Genomic DNA, 22334 nt, shown 5'->3' on the forward strand with positions numbered 1-22334 from the left:
AAATGATGCCTTGGTGCCAGTAGCAATGACTTTCACCTCAACTCTGTAATTAAGCTCATCTGCTTATTTGACTGTGGTGATGTCTGGAGCTCAACCATCCTGGTAGGACCCAAACAAACTCCGGTCAGCAGGTTGTTAGTGAATCAGTGCCTTTAGAAAGCACTGCAGTTGATATCTTTCATCATTCTGCTGATGGGTTAGTGTGAACTGATGGGGTAGTAATTGACTGAACTGGGTTTGAGCTGTTTTTTTATGGACAGGAGAAACCTGGGCAATTTTACACGGCATGAGGGCTTAAACTGGTAAAGGCTGTCTAAGATACTGGTGGTTTAGGATCATGAGCCTTCAGCACTACAATAAAATATTGTTGTGGCCTATAGCTTTTTTTTGATGTATCCAGGAAACTTAATGTTTCTCGGGTCATGTAGAGTGAATTAAATTGGCTGAAAATTGGCTCCTATTTAGTTGTAGTCCTTATAGGGATACAGCACCAGTTGGACCAATATTCAAAAGGTATAAAATAGTTGAAATATAAACATAGCTGAAAATAATCCTCCTTTGATTATTTTTTTTCTATGTTCATGAGGTGGGCTCCAGTATAATTGAAACTGGGGTTAATCATACAGCTTTCTCTTTCAGTCATCTGCTCCATTGACCCTCCTCACCCAATCCCATCATTCATGTACAGATAAATCAAGGCTGCATAGCTTTAGTCTAGTTTATTGGTTATGTGTCTATTTAGTCCCATGATAGGGCTTCATCTCTATAAGAGGACCACAACTATGTCATTGAATTCTGAGGCTTATGTACATCAATGACCCAGACAGCTATGTTGGCTGGAGTTAGATCTTTACACTTTGGCTCTTGGTAGGGTCTTGGCTCTTGATGTGGAAACAGCAATGAAGCATCCTTCTACATCTGAGCATGATGGTATTCCTGAGTCTCCACCTGGGACTTGCATGGCTGACAACTGAAAGGAAGCTACTGACATGATGAAGGAAGCCTTGAACACCACCAGAGTTGGAGGACCTTCATTGTTGCCCTAAATGCCAGCAGCATAGTAGGCAGTAAGTAAGTGTGACTTCATCATAGTGGTACACCTACCTTTACTTCCACATCTTTGGCTATCCTCTCATTCTGTTCACATTGAAACTAGGCTGCTTCTCCATCTTTATCATTATGTTAACACAATATGATGGGCCATGAGGTGAAAGACGTACAAAGTGCAGTTCTGGCCCATAGCAGTTGCCCAGATTTGAGCTGCTGAATCTGTGCTCTATCTCTTCCATTTAGCTCAGTGGTGGTGTAAGTCAGCTCAGTGTGAAATTGGACCTTAGCCCAGGAAGATCTAGAGTGATCTCATCTACCAATATTGTCATGGGCAGAAAAATCTTCAATAAGTAGGTATTTAAGGAGGTTTGCATGTCATGATGGTTCTTTGTGTGTGTGTGTGTGTGTGTGTGTGTGTGTGTGTGTGTGTGTGCGTGCGCGCAATGTCTGGGAGTCTGGGGACAAGGACTGGAGGCGGCCTATCCTGGGGTTGGAGGCCTGTCTATGCCTTTGTGTGTAAAGGGGCGGACGGGTGGGAAAGGGGCTTGTTTTGTTTGTGTGTAAAGGGGCGGACGGGTGGGAAAGGGGCTTGTTCTGTTTGTGTGTAAAGGGGCGGACGGGTGGGAAAGGGGCTTGTTTTGTTTGTGTGTAAAGGGGCGGACGGGTGGGAAAGGGGCTTGTTCTGTTTGTGTGTAAAGGGGCGGACGGGTGGGAAAGGGGCTTGTTTTGTTTGTGTGTAAAGGGGTGGACGGGTGGGAAAGGGGCTTGTTTTGTTTGTGTGTAAAGGGGCGGACGGGTGGGAAAGGGGCTTGTTTTGTTTGTGTGTAAAGGGGCGGACGGGTGGGAAAGGGGCTTGTTTTGTTTTGTTTGTGTGTAAAGGGGTGGATGGGTGGGAATGAGTGTGGGAAAGGGGCTTGTTTTGCTGTTGGTGCCTTGTTTGTTTTGTTGTTGCTGTTGCTTGTATTGTTCCTTGCGTGTTTTGGTGGCAAACACAAATGCAACATTTCACTGCATGCTTCAATGTACATGTGATAAATAAATCTGATAGGGAATTTAAACAGACCCTTCGGTCTGTACCTACTATCTAGCACCCACCGACATTAATTCTACACTCATCCCATTTTATTCTTCCCACATTCCCATGAACTCCTCTGATATTTTACTGCTCACCTACATTGTTCGTTCATCATGGGCAGTGCCATATGACCTGGGTGTTCATGGTCTTTCCATAACCATGATTGTTCTTGGCAAATTTTTCTACAAAAGTGGTTTGCCATTGCCTTCTGGGGAGTGTCTTTACAAGACAGGTGACCCCAGACATTATCAATACTCTTCAGAGACTGTCTGCCTGGTATCAGTGGTTGCATAACCAGGATGTGATCTGCACCAGCTACTCATACGACCATCCACCATCTGCTCCCATGGCTTCACGTGACCCTGATTGGGGGGTTTAAGCAGGTGCTACACCTTGCCCAAGGGTGACCTGCAAGCTAGCGGAGGGAAGCAGCGCCTTACACTCCTTAGTAGAGATGTACCTCCACCCACCACCTACATCACAGAGGCAATTAACAGTGGGCAATTGACCTACCAATCTACATATTTTAGGGATGTGAAAGAATACTTAGCGCTCAAAGGGAACCCACAGGGAGAAAGTGTAAACTCCACTCAGTAGCAGAGATCAGCATTGAAACTGGGCTGTGCAAATCTTCAGGTGTCAGCAAGCCCAGCTGGTGATGATGCTTCTAAATGATCCTTATTAATGTTCCCCACGCAGAGTTTGTACTCTCTTTCTGCTTTTACCTGTCCTTTTTTTTTCAAGCGTTGTTTGAAAAGGGGAGCAGAGATTCATGAGTGTAATCGGCAGAAGGTTTCCTTGGTTAGATCTAACCTAGTGTTCTGAAACACCCTGGGGTCTGGAGTCAGTCATGAGGATTCCTAGGGCAACTCCCTCGCAACAATCCACCACCTGTGCTGCCATCTCTGAAAGACTGATCTGTAGAAATTTACTAAGAATTTTCAGATATCCAGGGCATTGGGCTTAAGGATATAATTCTGTGACTATGACATAATCAGGTTGCTGTTTACCTAGCCAGGAGCCTGCTTTACCAATGTCAGCATAGTCCCTTCGTCATTAATGAGACAGACTTTGGAGGTCAAACCATCTGTATGTGCCTTTGATATGCTGGTTGCTGGGCTGATGGTAGCTGGCAGTCTGGGTTTCACTTGCACAACACTCCTCTGCCTGCTATTTTAACAAAGAGATGAGCCACTCTAAATTAAACTGGTGTGCTACTTCCTTAGAAATATGGACGGAGGCCAGCTACACATTCATACTTGGCACCTTATTTGCTGGTTTAATATTTAGAAAAAAAACCCAAAAGACCATTTTGACAAAATCACAGCATTAACATAGAATATTAAAGTTCTGGAAATATCATTATGAAACATGCACTCAGTGGCTACTTTATTAGGTGCACCTGTACATTGTTAATGCAAATATTTAATCAGCCAATCATGAGGCAGGAACTCACAGCATAGAAGCAGCAGAATGGTCAAGAGGTTCAATAGTAGTTCAGACCAAACATCTGAATAGGAAAGAAATGTCATCTAAGTGACTTTGCAGATGGAATGATAATTGGTGCCAGATGGGATGGTTTGAGCATATCAGAAACTGCTAATTTCCTGGGATTTGGGATTTTCATGCACAACAGTCTCTGAAGTTTACAGAGAATGGTGCAAAAAATAATTTTAAAAAATCTCGTGAACAGCAGTTCTGCAGGCAAAAACTCCTTGTTAATGATAGAGGTGAGAATAGAATGGCCAGACTGGTTCAAGTCGACAGGAAGGCGAGAGTAACTTAAATAACCATGTGTTACAACAGTGGCATGCAGAAAAGCATCTCTGAACGGACGACACATCGAACCTTGAAGTGGATGGGCAACAGCAGCAGAAAGCCATGAAGTGGCCACTTTATTAGGTACAGGAGATATGCAATAACACGGCCACTGAGTGTATGCACATGATAAAACACTCTAATTTGCCATCTGAGCCTAACTTGTATTTATTGAAAAAAAGTTATGTTGACATTTCTTGTCTGTTATATCTTCATTGCGGATATGGGAAGTATTTTACAGGGTCAAAACCCAGGCAGTTCTCAGTGAATGAGGACAAGAGGAAGGACATGGTGAATCCTAAATGGTAGGCTTGTCAGAATATATTAACAAGTACAGTCATAATGTAATTGGTGATGTCACCATGAATCTCATCAATTATTCAGTCATAAATATACAGATTTAATGCCACTCATGGTTCTGAAAATCAGTATTAAACCCAGAGTAAGGAACATCAACATTTCTGCTTCAAATTCTTAAATGTGAATTAATTATGTTCTATCTGCCACCAATTTAGAAACTGTAAAATTAGATGGGAAATTTAACATTGCTGAAAGCTACAAGGCTACCTGGGGCTCAGCTGTAATAAACATAATATTTCATGGTAAACGGTGCGAGGGAATTAAGCATTATCGGATCTCAAACTTTTTGTAATCTATGAGACTGCTCAGCTAAAATGTTATTTCTACAGTGTAATCCTCTCGGTTTCACTTTGATGTTCAACCTGTGTAAAATTTAACTGTGGTAAACATCACTATTGACTAGCTTCTCAGAGTATCTTCGTGTAATGAACTAACTCCTTAACTCTACTGAAGCAAAATCTCAGTGAAGTACACAAAAGGATGATGAATGGACACCAACTACAAGAGATTCTGCAGATGCTGGTCATCTTAAGCAACATACACAATGTGCTGGAGGAATTCAGCAGGTCAGGCAGCATCTATGGAGGGGAATGAACAGTTAATATTTTAGGCCTAGACTGGAAAGGAAGGTGGCAGAAGCCAGAATAAGATGGTAGGCGAAGTAGAAGTGAGGGGGAAGTTGGGTCGATGTGGGAGGGATGATGATGTAAGAGGATGGGAGGGGTTGGTAAAGAGGTGGAGAAAAAGGAATCTAGTAGGAGGGGACAGTGGACCATGGATGAAAGGGAAGGAGGAGAAGGGGAACCAGGGGGCTGTGATGACCAGGTGTAGAGATGAGAAAGGGTGAGAAGGTAACCAAAACAGGGAATGGATAAAAGAGGAGGGAGAGAGGGAGAAATTACTGGAATTTGGAGAAACTGATGCTCATGCCATCAGGTTGGAGGCAACCCAGAGGAAATATGAGGTATTGCACCTCCAACCTGAGTTTAGCCTCATCATGACAATACAGGAATGGGACATGTCAGAATGGGAATGGGAAGTTGATTTGAAGTGGATAGCCACCAGGAGATCTTGCCATTTGTGGTGGACAGAGCAAAGGTGCTGGATAAAATAGCCCTTCCACCCCCAGTCGAGTCGGGCCTCACCAATGTACAGCAGGTACAATAGATGACTCCAGGTGAAGCATTGCCTCATCAGGAATGAATATTGAATACTTCATCAGTGATGACTTTCCAGTTCTTCACTCCTATAAGCCAGTCACACTTTGCAAGCAGTTTGTCACCAGTAGATTCAAGATTCAAAGTATATTTATTATCGAAGTATCAAATCTCAGAATACAACTCTGAGATTTGTCCGCCCACAGGTAGCCATGAAACAAAGAAATACTGTCAAACCCGTTCAAGAAAACATCAAACATTCAATGAGCGAGAAAGAAGAACCAATTACGCAAGCAGCAAAAAGCGAGCAAACTACACATAGAATATCAAACATCAAACCAGTAATATTCAGCTTAATGCAGTTTAGCACCGCACCGCTGTCCAATGCAGGTTGCAGGGCCATTTTTCGCCAAAGCGCCCCAGTGTAGATTATCATAGCAGTAAAACCAGTCAGAATTATGAAAAGTTATTAACCTGAAAAAATAATGTTTTTTTTCATTCTCTTCAGGTACTTTTTACTTACAAAGTTTTCTTTTAAAGATTTCTGGAATCTTCTAAAAAACATTTAATTAAATATTTAACTGGTAGTTGGAAGTGATAGCTGAATAAGTACAATGAGATTCCTTCAACCAATATTTGTTGTTGGTATTGATAGTGATAGAATGGTTGACTTCATTGAGAATCTGTGGAAGTGCTAAATTGCTAGAGAACTGTAGTCCTTCAATTAAAACCTTCACAGTTGGACATTAAAAATGCCATGGTATTATTTGAGAGTGTGCAGGGTATTCTCTTGAAACTTGGCCATTATTTACTTATTGAGATACAGCCTGGAACAGGCCTTGCTGGTCCTTCAAGCCATACCACCCAGCAACCCTTGATTTATCCCTAGCCTAATCATGGGATAATTTACAACGAACAATTAACCTCCTAACTGGTATGTCTTTGAACTGCAGGAGAAAACTTACGCACTCCACAGGGAGGATGCACAGACTCCTTACAGATGAGGCCGGAATTGAACTCTGAACTCCAATGCCATGAGCTGTAATAGTGAAGCGCTAACTGCCATGCTACAGTGGTACCCATTAATCCTTCTTCAATCAACATGACCAAAACTAATGATCACAATAATATTCCTATCCACAAATTAGGTTTTAATTTTCAAGTAATATTACTCATCCTCAAGTGAAGCTTTTGACTTTGGAAGCTGCGGTTGGATTACCAAAAAAAAATCAAAAAAGGCAATGATATTCTGCATGGAAGAAGACTGAAGTATCTTGCTTCATTCAATCTGGATATTTTCTTGTGATTCTTCAGATCATATTTCTGGATGAACTGCCAACACTCCATTAGTAAATAGATTAGAGCAAAGAGAAATATCATAAATATTAATAAGCAATCTTTATCATTAGGAAAATATGACTCATTCAAGTAAGAATTTCAGAAAGTTTAAAACCTTCCTTGCACTGACTAAAGCATCCTTGAAAATGTTGGCAGAAGCCAGTTGACAGTTTTAACTGGCATCAGAAAAAGCATTATCCAAAATACTGTCTTTTGAAACATTCAGGTATCTGTCAGTCAACGCTGTACCCTTGTTACACCTTGAAAGTTTTACAACAGATTTTTTAAAGTTATACTTGGCAAGGAGGTTTAAGGTGTGGACATAATTAGATCGAGATAGCTCATCAGCACTCAGATTTGCCCTAGATTCTGGCTAAATATCCAGTTATGCCTGTGGAACACCCACACTCAAACATCATGCTACACTTGATTATGTATGTCACTGCATAAATACAGATAGATGCGGAGGTGTTTACCTTATACTGTAAAAAGCACATAAAATTTAGGCTGTACTATGCAAATTGTTTTTACAACTAAACGCATGCACACTGACACAAGCAGCATCATGATTGTTACTAACAGGAGGTTAAAATAGGGACAGAACAGTTACGTCCTTGTTTCTGTAGGACTCCAGTCGGTTATGATTTTACAGTCATCCATATGAGCAATTCACTGATTAAAGCAGGCTGCAGGTTGATGCAGGACTGGAAAAGACCCAACAAGGTGAACAGTTTCACCACTTTATTTATGGGTGAGCACCGTAATGTTACTCCATGTCCTTCAGGATACCTTGGTCACCTTCTGTGGCAGGATTTCTCCCTCTCCTGACTGTCACAACTTCTTAAGCCCTGCATTCTTATTGCTTAGATTATCGTCATCAGTTTCCTGACAATGGAGTCCTGTCACTGAAACTCTTTTTCCCCACCAAGTAACCATGTTCTGGTGGGGGATAACCCCAGCACATCCATAAGACCCAGATATTATAAACATCCAATAGGCTTATCAAACATGACATTGCCAGGATCACTCAGAACTAAAAAAATTCATCCTGATCATTAATGAGATCAAGTTGACTTCTTCACTTCCTCTTTTGTTTCAGCTAGGCCCCCAAACAGCAGGTCAGCTACAGCAATTTTCACAGGGATATATTCCACGCACTTGCTCTATTGTAGATGATAAAATCACACAATGAATGGAGCAGCTTTTGCAACTCGGAGAACGGTGAGCGTTGTAATCATCATTATTGACTGATATATCATGTGATCACTGAAGTAATCTGGAGAAAATGCAGTTAGAGGCAGAGTTATGTTATATAGCCTTCCTGTATCCAATCCAATCACACTTGTCAAGCATGGGCTAGAATAGCCAAAGTCACCTCGGTGTAACCTTGCAAACCTGTCACTCACTCAGGTTTCATGTCTCATTCATACACCCAGTTAAATTAAGCCTCACGTCAAGTTCAAGATCTAATATACTGATGCATCTCTTATACTTAAACTTACATCAAGGAGAGGATGCAGTGTTTAATAAACATGGAAACATTACACCAGATTCATAGTAATCATAAATGTATACACACAGATGTAATACCTTCTGTTAAAATGCCCTATATTAAGCTGAATGGTATATTAAGCATGCATAAATATTGAAGTTACAATTGTGAAAAAAATCCTAGCAAACACTTCGAAGCTCTAACACTGACACTTTGAATTTTCACAATGCTGATTTTTACTCTGGTAGGATATTACTTTATTTTTCCCTTCTGACTCCTGCTAGGATGGAGTCTTTTTCCCAATAATGCCGCTTGTCCTATTCCCCCTAGAATAAGTGATTCCTAAGTCTTATTGTCCTTAAGAATATTTGTAATCAGAATAAGATCTTTATCAATTAATATGTGTACTGATAGCACTGTAATAGAAATAACTCCCTTTACAATCACAAACAGTGCACAGAAAACAACATACATTAATTGGTGGTATTTGGTTCCGCCTTTTTGATTATTGTTAAGGGTTATTTCCTCCTTATGTTGGTACTTTGAAATGCAAATTCACCTTCTAATAATCTTTTATTATGCATTAGGCAATATTAAAATTCTCAGCCATTGCTCATACTTAACTTTTTAATATGACCTTTGATCCATAAATAAGTTTTACTTTTGGCATTCATATTACTGCTCTGTCCTGATGTGAGTAAGTTGTGTGGTCTGTATTTGCATCTATAATGAATAAGTAATTTGACAGTTTTGTTGTAACAAGGAGTAACCCTGAAAACCTTCAATTGGAGATCATCAAATTGGCAGGAAGTGAGTAAGCTTTGAGCTTTTGGTTGAAAGTTCCAAATCATGTTGCAAAGCCACGTTACAAATATGTGTCAGAGTTATCAGAAAGCTTGGCTTGATTCACGTACATGTCTTGCAGGAAAAGAGGTAGAAATTCAACTCTGACAGTTAGCACCCAATGATGCCCAGACACCCATAACTGAGCATTATATGGTACTTCTGAAATTTGGTTCCAACGATTTTGCTGGAATTAGATTTTTGTAGAAGTATTAAACATACATACACAACTATATTGATGCTGTTGAGGGCTAATTTCCACCCTGTGTGTCCTAAATGTTTATCTCCTCTCCTGGGCAATGGTCTGACTGAATGTTATAGAAACTGTCTTGTTAAATCAGGTAGATTCCATAAAGAATGAGTGAATTGTTCCACCAGATTTCTGTACAGCAAATCGACCCATTTCTCCATTGCTGAGAGTAGTTTCATAACACATTGACAACATAATTTGTGCAGGTTTGTAAACATTAGTTCAAAAGATTTTTTGGACATGTAGATTAGTCAGCAAAAAGACAACTAGCGATAACATCAAAATAATAGCCCAAGACGATGCATCCAGTGATTTTCCAGATCTCTTTTCAGTAAGGTAACTGGCATCCACTTGTTACTCTGTCCGATGGCACTGGGTGAGGTCGAAAACTTGCATGGTTCAACATCCATCGCTGCCACCTCCCCCATCACCTTTCAAACACGATATTCACAGAAGCTTTTGATGTGATATGTCATGACAACCTTTTGGCTTTTGCTATAACAAATAATACACAAATATATTGTCCAATGGAAAAAAAAGCTTACTCTGCTAAACAACAGAATTGCACAAAGTAAGCAAATATAACGTCCCGCATCTAAACTGGACATCGGTAAAGAGTAAACGCAAAGAGAATAATGTCCACTGTGCATCAATATTTTAAGCAATGCCTTCAGAAGAGCAAGAGGAAGTATATTTATATCATTTATTTCATCATTTAAAAAGAAATAATCTTTTTTCTTTCATGAAAATTGTAAATGCTTAGTTATATCACAGAATCAGTACATGTGAGCACATAAATTATTGAATATTACAATGTTGTACTTTGCAATGCAGCACATGACTGCCAATACCAACATTTTTCAAACACTTAAAATCCAGTCCAAAGCTCAAGCCTCGTAAGCATGTAACAGTCTCTTCAACACTCAATTAGGATGAGATGCACATCTCATGGCAGTATAGCAAGCAGATATTCATGCACCACCGACACACTCCTCCGCCATGTCTTACATCCATATAAATAGAGCATTTAAAATTTGATTTTTTAAAACCACAAAATCAATACTGAATTTATCTCACTTTCCCTTACTGAAACATGAAGATTAAGAATCATTTAAAAGATTCATGCATTATACAACTATATTTCAAGGACTATATTTGCATTCTACATTTGCCTCACACAATGAACTAAACAAATATCAACATCGGTCTAAACTCACGAACACATCAAATCACATTAACATTTACACTATTTTCAGCTTCGATGGAAAAAACATAAACATCATTGAAGGCCATCATTTTTAAAAACTCTAACTCATTAATTTGAAATACTATCTGTAAATTGAATAAATCATGGCCCCCCCCTGGGATATGATTCACTTCCTGTCCATGAGGGTGACCTCCTTCATATGGATATTTTAAATATTTTTTGAAAGATCAGTTCAGCTCACTGTCAGGATTCAAATAATATCCCAGGGACCTTCATGCTTTGTCAGCTGTTATCTGATGAACCAAACACTTCTGTGCTCAAAATAGCCATAACATCATTCAGACGGCTCATCTTTGACCATTTCAAGTACTTAGTGGTAGTGAGAGTTGTACTTACTGGTGTTGGTTTGCATGGTTCTAACTGTGGTGGTTAAAGGTGGGGGAGACACTGAACGGACAGATACATTGTCATCATCCTGAGAACAGCCAGCCTGGATTGCTCTAAGGTAGCTGTGACTTCTTGAGCGGAAGCAGCCAGGTATGGGCAGGTCCAGAGCATCCACTGCCTGGGAATCCACCTCATTGAAGACAGATTCGCAGATATTTTCATATTGATTGCTATACTCCATTTCTTGCTCCTTTAAGGAAAGCACAGCAAAGTGAAATGAAACAAATTGCAAGTGGAACTTTGACAAAATCCACTTGGTTTATGCCGACACTTTCCTAATTGCCATTATTCATTTCCACAGATGAAAATAATACACACCTGGTTAACAGGGTTGGATTTGAGGGTGTCTGTGCTTCCCATATCATCTTCATTCCATCCATGGAAGTTGGGAGAGGTCATTTCTACTGTATCCAGGCAATCAAGACTCCTGTGGATGGACTCACTCACTGATGCAAGATAGCTTTGGCTGTACAAAGTAAAGTATTGAAGACAGTTTACTAAAACAAAATCTTTGCATTTGCTACATCTAAGGACATTGATTAAAGTGGAAAAAAAAAACAGAATCAGGTAGAATGCATAACATAGAAACTGCCTATTCAGGATAAGTGGCAAAGACCTGGATTTAATCTGGGATCTCCGGTAAATTTTGCATCAGGTTTTTGGAACAAAGCCCAGGTCAATGCAAGACACTATGTGTAACCAGGGATGCTCATGTATTCCTCCTCCCCCACGATCACACTGAGGTTGCATGAACACGAGGCTGAAGACAGCAGACAGAAAGGTTCCGGGACCCAACCACAACAGTTCCGAAATGCATTAATTGGCAAAATAGGATCTCATGTTCCATATAAATTTCCTTCAAACATTTACACTTAAATTTACCTCAAAGAGGAGTTCAAATGTACAGGTGGACTTAAGAAGTGAAAGAAGTATTTTACCTAACGTGGGCTAAAAGCTACCAGTCTGTAATAAATGATAGTGAAGTGATATTGACCAGAATGGACTTAAGAAGTGAAAGAAGTATTTTACCTAACGTGGGCTAAAAGCTACCAGTCTGTAATAAATGATAGTGAAGTGATATTGCCCAGAATACGAGTTTCTGTTGATTGTGGAAGAAACATTGGGATGGCACGTTAGCACTAGTTGTAAGATTGGGGTTCAATTTCCACTGCTGTCTGCAAGGAGTTTGTACATTCCCCGCCATGAACATGCAGCTTTCCGCCGGGTTCTCCGGTTTCCTCCCACATTACTAAGATTAGTAAGTTGTAGGCATGCTATTTCGGTGCCAGAAATGTGGCAACACTTGTGGGCTGCTCGGCACAATCCTTGCTGATTTGATTTGATGCAAACTACACAGTTTAATAGTTCGTCCAAAAAGTCTCATTTCCAACCAGTCAGGATTTGGTGATCATTACACCCTTGATTTTTGTGCTTAAACCTCTGGAGTGGGACTTGAGCCCTTGCTCTCCAGCCTCAAAGGCAAAAATGCTTGCAAGTGAACTACAGTTGACACATTTTCAAGCTGTGCTCGCAGCACATTAGAATTGTTTATTTAACCCAACCTAGTTTTACAGAAGTTAATTCTAACCCATGTATTTAGAATGCATCAGCAGTATATTTCAGGCACAGATCGTATCATCATCTGTATATTTAGAGCTGCGGAATCAACAAAACTCAAGCATGATTAGAAGTCCAGATCCTTGTTCAAATAACATTGGGCACATCTCAGCTTTACAAAATCCTGGAACAAAAATAACAAAATGATGGCGGCTGAAAGCATGTTGGTTGTTAAACGCAAACAACGCATTTTGATGTTTCAATGTACATGTGATAAATAAAGCTGATCTTTATCTTTCCAAAAAATGAAATGGAAGCTCTTTTGCAAGATATGGTACAAATAAAGAGGCATAATTTACATATTACTATTTAATTATTTATTACTATCTTTCTATTACTATTCTATTACTATTTATTATTTCCATGACTATTACTATTTACTAATAACACACATAAAAGTTGCTGGTGAACGCAGCAGGCCAGGCAGCATCTCTAGGAAGAGGTGCAGAGGTGCAGTCGACGTTTCAGGCTGAGACCCTTCGTCAGGACTAACTGAAGGAAGAGTGAGTAAGGGATTTGAAAGTTGGAGGGGGAGGGGGAGATCCAAAATGATAGGAGAAGACAGGAGGGGGAGGGATGGAGCCAAGAGCTGGACAGGTGATAGGCAAAAGGGATACAAGAGGATCATGGGACAGGAGGTCCGGGAAGAAAGACAAGGAGGGCGGGGGGGGGACCCAGAGGATGGGCAAGGGGTATATTCAGAGGGATAGAGGGAGAAAAAGGAGAGTGAGAGAAAGAATGTGTGTATAAAAGTAAGTAACAGATGGGGTACGAGGGGGAGGTGGGGCATTAGCGGAAGTTAGAGAAGTCGATGCTCATGCCATCAGTTTGGAGGCTACCCAGACGGAATATAAGGTGTTGTTCCTCCAGCCTGAGTGTGGCTTCATCTTTACAGTAGAGGAGGCCGTGGATAGACATGTCAGAATGGGAATGGGATGTGGAATTAAAATGTGTGGCCACTGGGAGATCCTGCTTTCTCTGGCGGACAGAGCGTAGGTGTTCAACAAAGCGGTCTCCCAGTCTGCGTCGGGTCTCGCCAATATATAAAAGGCCACATCGGGAGCACCGGACGCAGTATATCACCCCAGCCGACTCACAGGTGAAGTGTTGCCTCACCTGGAAGGACTGTTTGGGGCCCTGAATGGTGGTAAGGGAGGAAGTGTAAGGGCATGTATAGCACTTGTTCCGCTGTGACGAGAATACACATAAAAATTAAGATGTTTGCTGGCCTGGGCTAGCATCAGTGGCATCAGCAGTTGGTCTGCCACCTGCCCTCAGGGGAAGGAGAGATAAGGAACAATGGAGCAGCGTCTGGAGATGTGTAATGAAGGGATGTGGGAGAGAGAGCTGTCTGGAGCGGCTCCCCCCTTTGAACCTTGAACTGTTTGAAGTGATGGACAGGCGATACCCCAGCAGGGGATAAAAAGGGACCAGTTCGCTAAGGCAGGACACACGCCACCCGAGGTAACGAGACCCTGGAAGCGGTGCGCCTTTCACGAGTGGGTGAGAAGTACCAGACAACGACCAGGGTGGAAAGGTACGATCAGCAGGAACCCGGTGTGTGTCCGCCCTTGCCTGGGTGCCGGGTTCACTGCAGAGGATCGACCGCATCTGGAGGAGGGGTCACAGTCGGTGACCTCAGGTGACATCACCAAGGACCCGCCCAAAAGCTGCTTGTGAGCCATCTCGCCGGTCTGTGAGTGAAGCTGTGCTGAATGATCAGTTGTTCCTGTTCTCTCTGTCTCTCTTCCCCCACGTTGTCCATCCATGGCAACGATTACTGCGAACTGAACTACTAAACTGGACTGACGGATAAGTGCCAGGAGGGAGATCAGTGGGGAGGGCACAAAAGCAAACATGATCGCACTGGCCACCACAGACTCATAGAACATCCTCAGCATCGTCTGGCAGATGTTAAAGGACCTCAGTCTCCTCAGGAAATAGAGACGGCTCTGACCCTTCTTGTAGACAGCCTCAGTGTTCTTTGACCAGTCCAGTTTATTGTCAATTCGTATCCCCAGGTATTTGTAATCCTCCACCATGTCCACACTGACCCCCTGGGTGGAAACAGGGATCACCGGTACCTTAGCCCTCCTCAGGTCTACCACCAGCTCCTTAGTCTTTTTCACATTAAGCTGCAGATAATTCTGCTCACACCATGTGACAAAGTTTCCTACTGTAGCCCTGTACTCAGCCTCATCTCCCCTGCTGATGCATCCAACTATGGGAGAGTCATCAGAAAACTTCTGAAGATGACAAGACTGAATGGTTGTGTACTTCAGCAGAAGAAATAAAGGCGTAGACAATTTTCTAAATGGGGGCTCAAAGGGACTTGGAGTTCCTCATGCAGGATTCCTTAAAGGCTAACTTGCAGGTTGAGATGGTAGTAAGGAAGGCAAATACAATGTCAGCATTCATTTTCAGAGGATTAGAACATAAAAGCAAGGATGCAATGCCGAGACTTTATGACATTGGTCAGTCACGGGTCATTTTGAATATTGTGAGCAGCGCTGGGATTCATATCAAGGAAGATGTGCTGGCGTTGGAGAGAGTCCAGAGGAGGTTTACGAGAATGATCCTGGGAATGAAAGAGTTATCCTATGAGGAAAGTTTGATGGCTCTGCGATTGCACTTGCTGGAGTTTTTAGAATGAGGGCGAATCTCATTTAAAGCTACTGAATATTGAAAGACCTAGATAGAGCGGATATGCAGGGGATGTTTCCAATAGTGGGAAAGTCTAGGACCTGAGGGCACAGCCTCAGAACAGAAGGGCGTCCATTTAGAACAGAGACGAGGAGGGGTTTCTTTAGCCAGAGGGTGGCGAATCTGTGATTTTCATTGCCATTAACGGTGTGGAGGCCAAGTCATCGGGTGTGTTCAAAGTGGAGGTTGATATGTTCTTGATTAGTAAGGGCATCAAAGATTATGTAGAGAAGGCAGGAGGACTGGGTTGAGAGGGAAAATAAATCAGCCATGACTGAATGGCAGAGCAAACTCAATGGGTCATGACATAATTCTGCCCCTAGGATCAGTGTCAATTAATACCTCTGACCTTCTTAGCTAATTAAAGGCATTAAAAAGCTATTAAAATCTAGAACATTATTACAAGTGTTCCATTGATCAATAAAGATAAACAATAAAAATCCCAAAATGCTGGAGGAACTCAGCAGGTCAGGCAGATGATAGGTGAAGCCAGGTGAGGAGGAAGAATCAGTGACATATATGTATTTTGATAATAAAATTTACTTTGAACTTTGTATTTTGAACTTTATATAGGTGTGTGGGTGGGGGTGATGAAATGAGAAGCTGGGGTTGAAAAGGCAAAGGGCTGAAGAAGAAGTAATCTGATAGGAAAAGACAGCATCTGCAGAATCTCTTGTGTTTGTGAAAAAATTCAGTAGATTTAAATTAATTCAATTAAACAAAGGAGTGTAACTTGCACTGGTATGTCTGCCATGTACCATTTCTTTCATTTGAAAATCAAGGGCTAGATGGCGCTGTATTGAGCAGACGGAGTTTCCAACCTAAGTGCTAGGCAATCTGTGGTTGTCCACACACTCCTGCTGGACTTCATGAGGGAGTCCAACGACAAAATTCCACAGTGGAATTTCTTTACAATCGAAGAGTCCAAGATGAGCCCATGACCGGAAATCAGCTCTGCTGATGTCACGAACTTCCATCACTGCACAAAGTCCCGGAACTCAACCAGATGCACAGATAAAATATTGAAAAATGTCATTGTCAGGAGGGTATAATCTTCAAGGGGCAACGAGGTGACTTGTTGGTGGTCACCAAACGTTGCCTGAGTGATGCACTGCAAGTGATGTGTTTCCAGTTTGAATGATTGCCAGGCAGAAAGAAGCTTCTACTTGTTCGTCCAAAATGCAGAAAGTAATATGAGACATTTACCATCTGGTCCCTGTATTCACAAATCTAGCCTGAAAAGACGTATTGCCTAAAGCAGCAAGAACGAATGAAAATATTTTCACATATTGCAAAGATTCAATCATTCTGTTCAATTGGTCTGGACGATTCTGAAGTTCAACATATGCCATTCATATTATTCAGATAAAATTCACTATTCCTGCAGTCTATAAGTGGAAATCTGATAACTAACAAAAAATGGGTTATATTTGATTAGACCCTTATTTGAACACATCAACTGAACATGAAACAAATTGCTGAGAAAACCAGGTGAGGTTTATAATGAACAAATTTTGTCCTTAGAGTCACACGAGTTAAAAGTTACATTTCCCTCCCTGTGCACCTTTGTCTCTGATGGATCTGAGCTTTACTGCAGGCTTCATCTATGTTATTTCAAGAGAAATTCCTGAAAGAGCCCATGGAGTTATAAGGGAATGGAATGGTGTGGAACGCACTTGCATTGAAGGATACAGGTGACACCACTACATGATCAATTCCACAGTTCCCATTCACCGCAGAACCAGAGACGGACCAAAAGATTTAGGTAGAGAATCAACTCCACAGTGGAATTTCTTTACAATCAAAGAGGATAAATCGACTGAAATTTAAATTGAAGGTAAACCAACATATCCAACTAATTGTGCTTATTTAATTTGAGGCTTAACTACTCAATATACGTATGATATCAGTCAAGGGAAACTCAGAACAGTGCAAAGGTGAATATAACTCCTGGATTTGCATTTCAGTGGCAAGTAACAAAGAAAAATGCACCCCGTGTTCTGTATTTAGTCGTGCTTGCTCACTCAGCAATCCATGTTATTTGAAGTTTTAACTTCATGGGAAATTAAATCTGACGTGATTTATGGAAATGGTTTGTGTTTGAAGTAAGTTACAAATTCCCGTGAGTTTCTTCTTAATGGAGTCGACAATAAAACTTGTCAGGTGAAGAAAATATATCTGACAATAAATGAAAGTGAGAGGTTACCTTGTGTAAGAAAGCAGAGCCAGAGGAAAAACACTTAGCCATAATGATAGTATCCATGCTAACACAAATGCATACAGCAATTCCAGAAAAGGAATTAAATTAACGGAACACATAAATTTTAATCAGTCAATCACTGGTTTTGTAAAAATAGTCTAGGTCCTAGAAACATAAGAAGCAGAGAGAGCTTCCATGTAATGGGAAGTTAACAAATGAGCCTTTAATGAATTGATAGGAAAGGTTTTGCGGGAAGCTGTAACCATGGCAACATAGACTCTGATAGAAATGGCCTTAATTATCAACAGAAAATATATTGGAAATACTCAGCAGGTCAGGCAGTAACAGGGAAGAGAAAGTGAAGTTTGCATTTCAGGTCAATGCTTCTTCAACTTATTTGACGTTTTCTTCTTCATGGGAAATTAAATCTGTCATGATTTATGGAAATTGTCTATGCATTTAAAATCTATTTTGAAGTTCTGTGAATTGCTAGTTAATGGTATAATGTGCTAGAAACAGCATGACACCCTAAAAATATATTAAAATGGCATTACATGAGAGGCTTGCACCAATTAGATCCCTCATCAGTGAAAGTTGACAGCCCAAGGCCAATTGCATGGCGTACATTACGCGTGTAAAGACATTTTTCATTAGCAACACACACATAAAATGCCGGAGGAACTCAGCAGGACAGGTAGCATGTATGGAGGGAAATAAACAGCTGATGTGTCAGGCCGAGACCCTTCATCAGGACTCTTTTTTTTACTCATTATTTACTCATTTTTTATTGGTGTGTAATCCGTACAATGATCACAGCATTTGGACTGTGGATTTGGGACAGCGCTTGGGCCAATCGAGAGAGATGGAATCTGTCTTATATTGGCATTTTGTTAGTATACTTGGACCACTGCCTTCCATGCCAAGGTGAATCCTAATCAGAGATGTCAGTTTGCATGTCTGATAACCCAAGAGACTATCACCACCATACGTTTACCACTTTTATCCAATTTGACTTGTATGACAAAGGGCCAATTTATTGTTGAAATGGTCATAAAGTCCTTCACAGGGAAAGTCAGCAGTTGTGATCCTGGTCTATCAGGATCTAAGGTCCTGGTTCTGAGATCTGGGCTCCGCACCTCAAGGCACAAGAATGGCAACACCAAAGCTGTTTCTGCAGACTCCTTGAAATCTACTGGAAGAGTGAATTACATCCATTGTTAAAGCCACATCATTCCCATAGATTGGTCCCAGGTTTCCAAAATAGACATTCTATTCCAAGCTGTGCTCTGGGAGGAGACTATCAAGAAGAGGAAAAGACTCAAGGAAAAAAGCCTCCTTAGAAAAAAAGCCACATTCCCACAGATTTCTAGATTACAGGCCCCGACTCCTCAAAGTTGGGAAAGAGCATTTTTGAAGACACTGCTTATATTACCTCTCTGCAATAGGAACAAACAGAAATCTATTGTAAGTAATGGAATGAATGCACTGTCTTACAAATATCCACCCACCCAATCTTCTTGCTCCACCTGCGAACAAATCTATAGTAGTTATCACCAAATACTATAGTTATCACCAAAACTCACAACTCAAGCGGAAGCAACACCTTTGATCTGAGGAAAAGGGGTCGTCAATGATGATGGCAACAATACTGAGTGAGACGCTAGGAAACCAGACCCTAAAGGGAAGAGAACACAAGCTAACATATCGACTTTTGCATGTAATCTGGGGTTATTTTATTTCAAAGCATAACTTAGAAAGTTTCTTTTAGAACCCTCATCTTTGTATTTTGGCTAAGAAGATGCTACAGTAGTCTATAATGGAGGGAAGATAAGATGCACCTATTCCAAGCTCTGTCATGGAAAGAGATTACCAGATAGAAAGAGGAAAAGATTCAAAGACATCGGTAAATACAGGGATTGGTATTGGACTTGGAGGGGTTGACAATAGCCTGGGGAAAAAGGGGCTGCCTAGATATTCCTGATGAAGGGTCTCGGCCTGAAACGTCGACTGTACCTCTTCCTAGAGATGCTGCCTGGCCTGCTGCGTTCACCAGCAACTTTGATGTGTGTTGCCTAGATATTATCCTCTCTTTCTTTGCCATCTCTCAGTTTGAAGCATGCATGCTAATGATAGGAAATTCTTTAGGGCATATACAAACATATTAATGTCATGAATTAGGCATAATATTATTTATATACATAATATGTTATGAGTCACAGTATTATAGAGAGGTTTAACTTTGCTGTATTTAACAAATACAGCATATCATATACTCTCTACATATGCTTTGTTGGGGAAAATAGAAAATTATTGATTTTATTGTGATGTATACTCTGCAACTTTATTTGATAAACACAATATCTTACTTCACTGGGTAAGACAATCATAATCATTGAAACACTGATGTCAGGAGAAGAACGTTAATTCTTCTTCACACTTATCATCAACTTCACTAAAATGATCCTTCCAGTTTAGTATAAAAAACAATTTGGATATTCAAGATGCCCATTTAGCATTTCATCAACATACTAAATCCAATTTAAAGGAATATGATTTGCATCAGTAGAGTGTTTAAGGAAATCCAGTAGTCGAGGTTTTAATGATAGGACAGTTATATAGAAGAAGGAAGGACAAATAAAGGGAGAAATCTTGGAAGTGTATAATTAGATTTGGGTCTGTTACACAAGCTGAGTGAAATGCTTTATGTGTGTGCTGTAATTTCAATTAAATACATTAATTATGATAAAGTGTTGTTTTGAAAAATCTTTCCTTGTATGAGTGTTGGAAGGAAATAATCTGTGTGGATTCTGTGTCTAGTTTGTGAAATTCTGTCAGACAGCTGAAAGCAATCACGTTAAAAATATAAGTGAAATATTCCAATATGAAATGAACACTACTGGTCTTCTATATTAAAGACACAATGCCTGTATCAGGAAGCTTACCTCTAAATGCTGCATGACAATTTTATCAGATGCTTTACTGTATTTTTCAACCTTTAAGTGACAGCTCAAGGAAACGAGATTATCATTATTTTTAGGAAAAACAATATTTCAACAATAGAATTGACAAAACAAGTGCATGGAATTAAAATAAGAATTTAATCCCCATGAAAATGCACTTGTGAAATAATTGTTTTTTACTCCAGTCCTAAATTCCAGAAAAAAAAGATTGCATGTTGTGACTTCCAGCAATGTATATGCTGCAGGCAAAAAGCAGTAGCAGAATGTGATTCTGAGAGCCATCAAACAAAGCAGAAGTGACACTGAATGTTTCAATAAACTGATTGTGTTCCATTTCCGCACCCTAATATTTATAAATGACTGAAACAGAGTCTTCAGAGAGGAAGGAAATAGTACAAAAATTAATTATATGGAACAAACCTGCTCTCTTAAATCCTTAGTTCACTGAATTCTGACAGCTTTTTCTTGAGAAGAATTTAAAAAGCTCTTCAAAAATTTCATTACCAGATCTACTTGCTAACTGAAAAAACCATCCCCTAGAATTTAAAGTATTAGTTTCAGATATTCAATGAAAATGCATATTTTTATCTCTGTTGTCAATCCCGCCTCCTCTTGGTTGGGGACTAAAGGATAAATCAAGAAGAAATTAATAAGAAACAAAGATCATAATTATGAGCTCTTATCTATCTGACCAGCTGGTTTGGAACAGTTGAGAGCTTGAATATAATAGATGAGCCAAATTGGATTACATTAGAATAAAGTCAGAGTTGCTTTTAAATTTCACTTGAATCCCAAAGTATTGGGCGGAAATTTTCAGCTAAGTTTATATAACCTTAAATAACTGGTACTTCTGCGATTAGGCTATCAAATATAGAAGACCAGGACTTAGTGACAGACGATGCCACATTTGTTTTTATGTCCTACTGCTGGAATCCTAATGGTAGTACCTGGTCTAGCTGAGGTTCTCCAGCATCACGCCAGAGAATTTTCACTCAGATCCTGCACCCAATCAAACCTAATATAGGATCCTAAATTGTGTTGGTTTCAACAGAGGTTCCAGACCATCAGAGTAGGAGTCAAAGTTCAAAGTTCAAAGTAAATTTATTATCAAACTACATATATGTCACCATATACAACCCTGAGATTCATTTCCTTCCAGGCATACTCAATAAATCCATAGAATAATAACAATAACAGAATTAATGAGAGACTGCACCAACTTGGGCATTCAACCAGTGTGCAAAAGACAACAAACAAAAGACAATAAATAAATAAACACTAAATATTGAGACCATGAGATGAAGCGTCCTTGAAAGTGAGTCCATTGTTGTGGTAACATTTCAGTGATGGGGCAAGTGGAATTGAGTGAAGTTATCTCCTTTGGTTCAAGAGCCTGATGGTTGAGGGGTAGTAACTGCCACTGAACCTGGATGCGTGAGTCCGCCACACCATCAGTTGCTTTTATATTATTTTACCTTAGTTTTTGACCATTTCCTTATGTTTGTAATTATATCATATTTTTAAAATTTTTAATTTTTTTAAAGCTTTTTAAAATGTCTAAAGTAATAGTCTTTTCAAAGCCTTGAATGTAAGACACAGATATTAATTATTAACATTCCTCACGCCAGCTTGCCTTCAGTCAAGGCCTGGCAAAAAGCCATGGGGACAAGTTTTGCATCACAGCACCTGGCCAAGGTCTGATCACCACATGGACCAAACTGCCTGACTTGGAGGTGGAGGAGGCCAAAAAGACTGACCTCTGCAACCAGCTCAGGTAAGTATGGAGAGACAGGGACTGTTGAACTTGACTCCAGATA

General features: G+C 40.4%; 1 protein-coding gene across 5 annotated transcripts in view; it reads right to left on the minus strand.

The window, feature by feature from the left end:
• The window catches only part of LOC134342751 (disks large-associated protein 4-like), a 772967-nt gene that overhangs the window by 158032 nt on the left and 592601 nt on the right, over positions 1-22334 (minus strand). For all 5 annotated transcript variants that reach the window (XM_063041264.1, XM_063041263.1, XM_063041265.1 and 2 more), the window contains 2 exons: positions 11356-11503; positions 10987-11227 (listed from right to left, as the gene is read on the minus strand). In XM_063041264.1, the coding sequence (XP_062897334.1) occupies positions 10987-11227; positions 11356-11503 (389 nt within the window). The remainder of the gene's footprint in view (positions 1-10986; positions 11228-11355; positions 11504-22334) is intronic.

Source organism: Mobula hypostoma, chromosome 2, assembly GCF_963921235.1.
Source record: "Mobula hypostoma chromosome 2, sMobHyp1.1, whole genome shotgun sequence".
NCBI lineage: Eukaryota > Metazoa > Chordata > Chondrichthyes > Myliobatiformes > Myliobatidae > Mobula > Mobula hypostoma.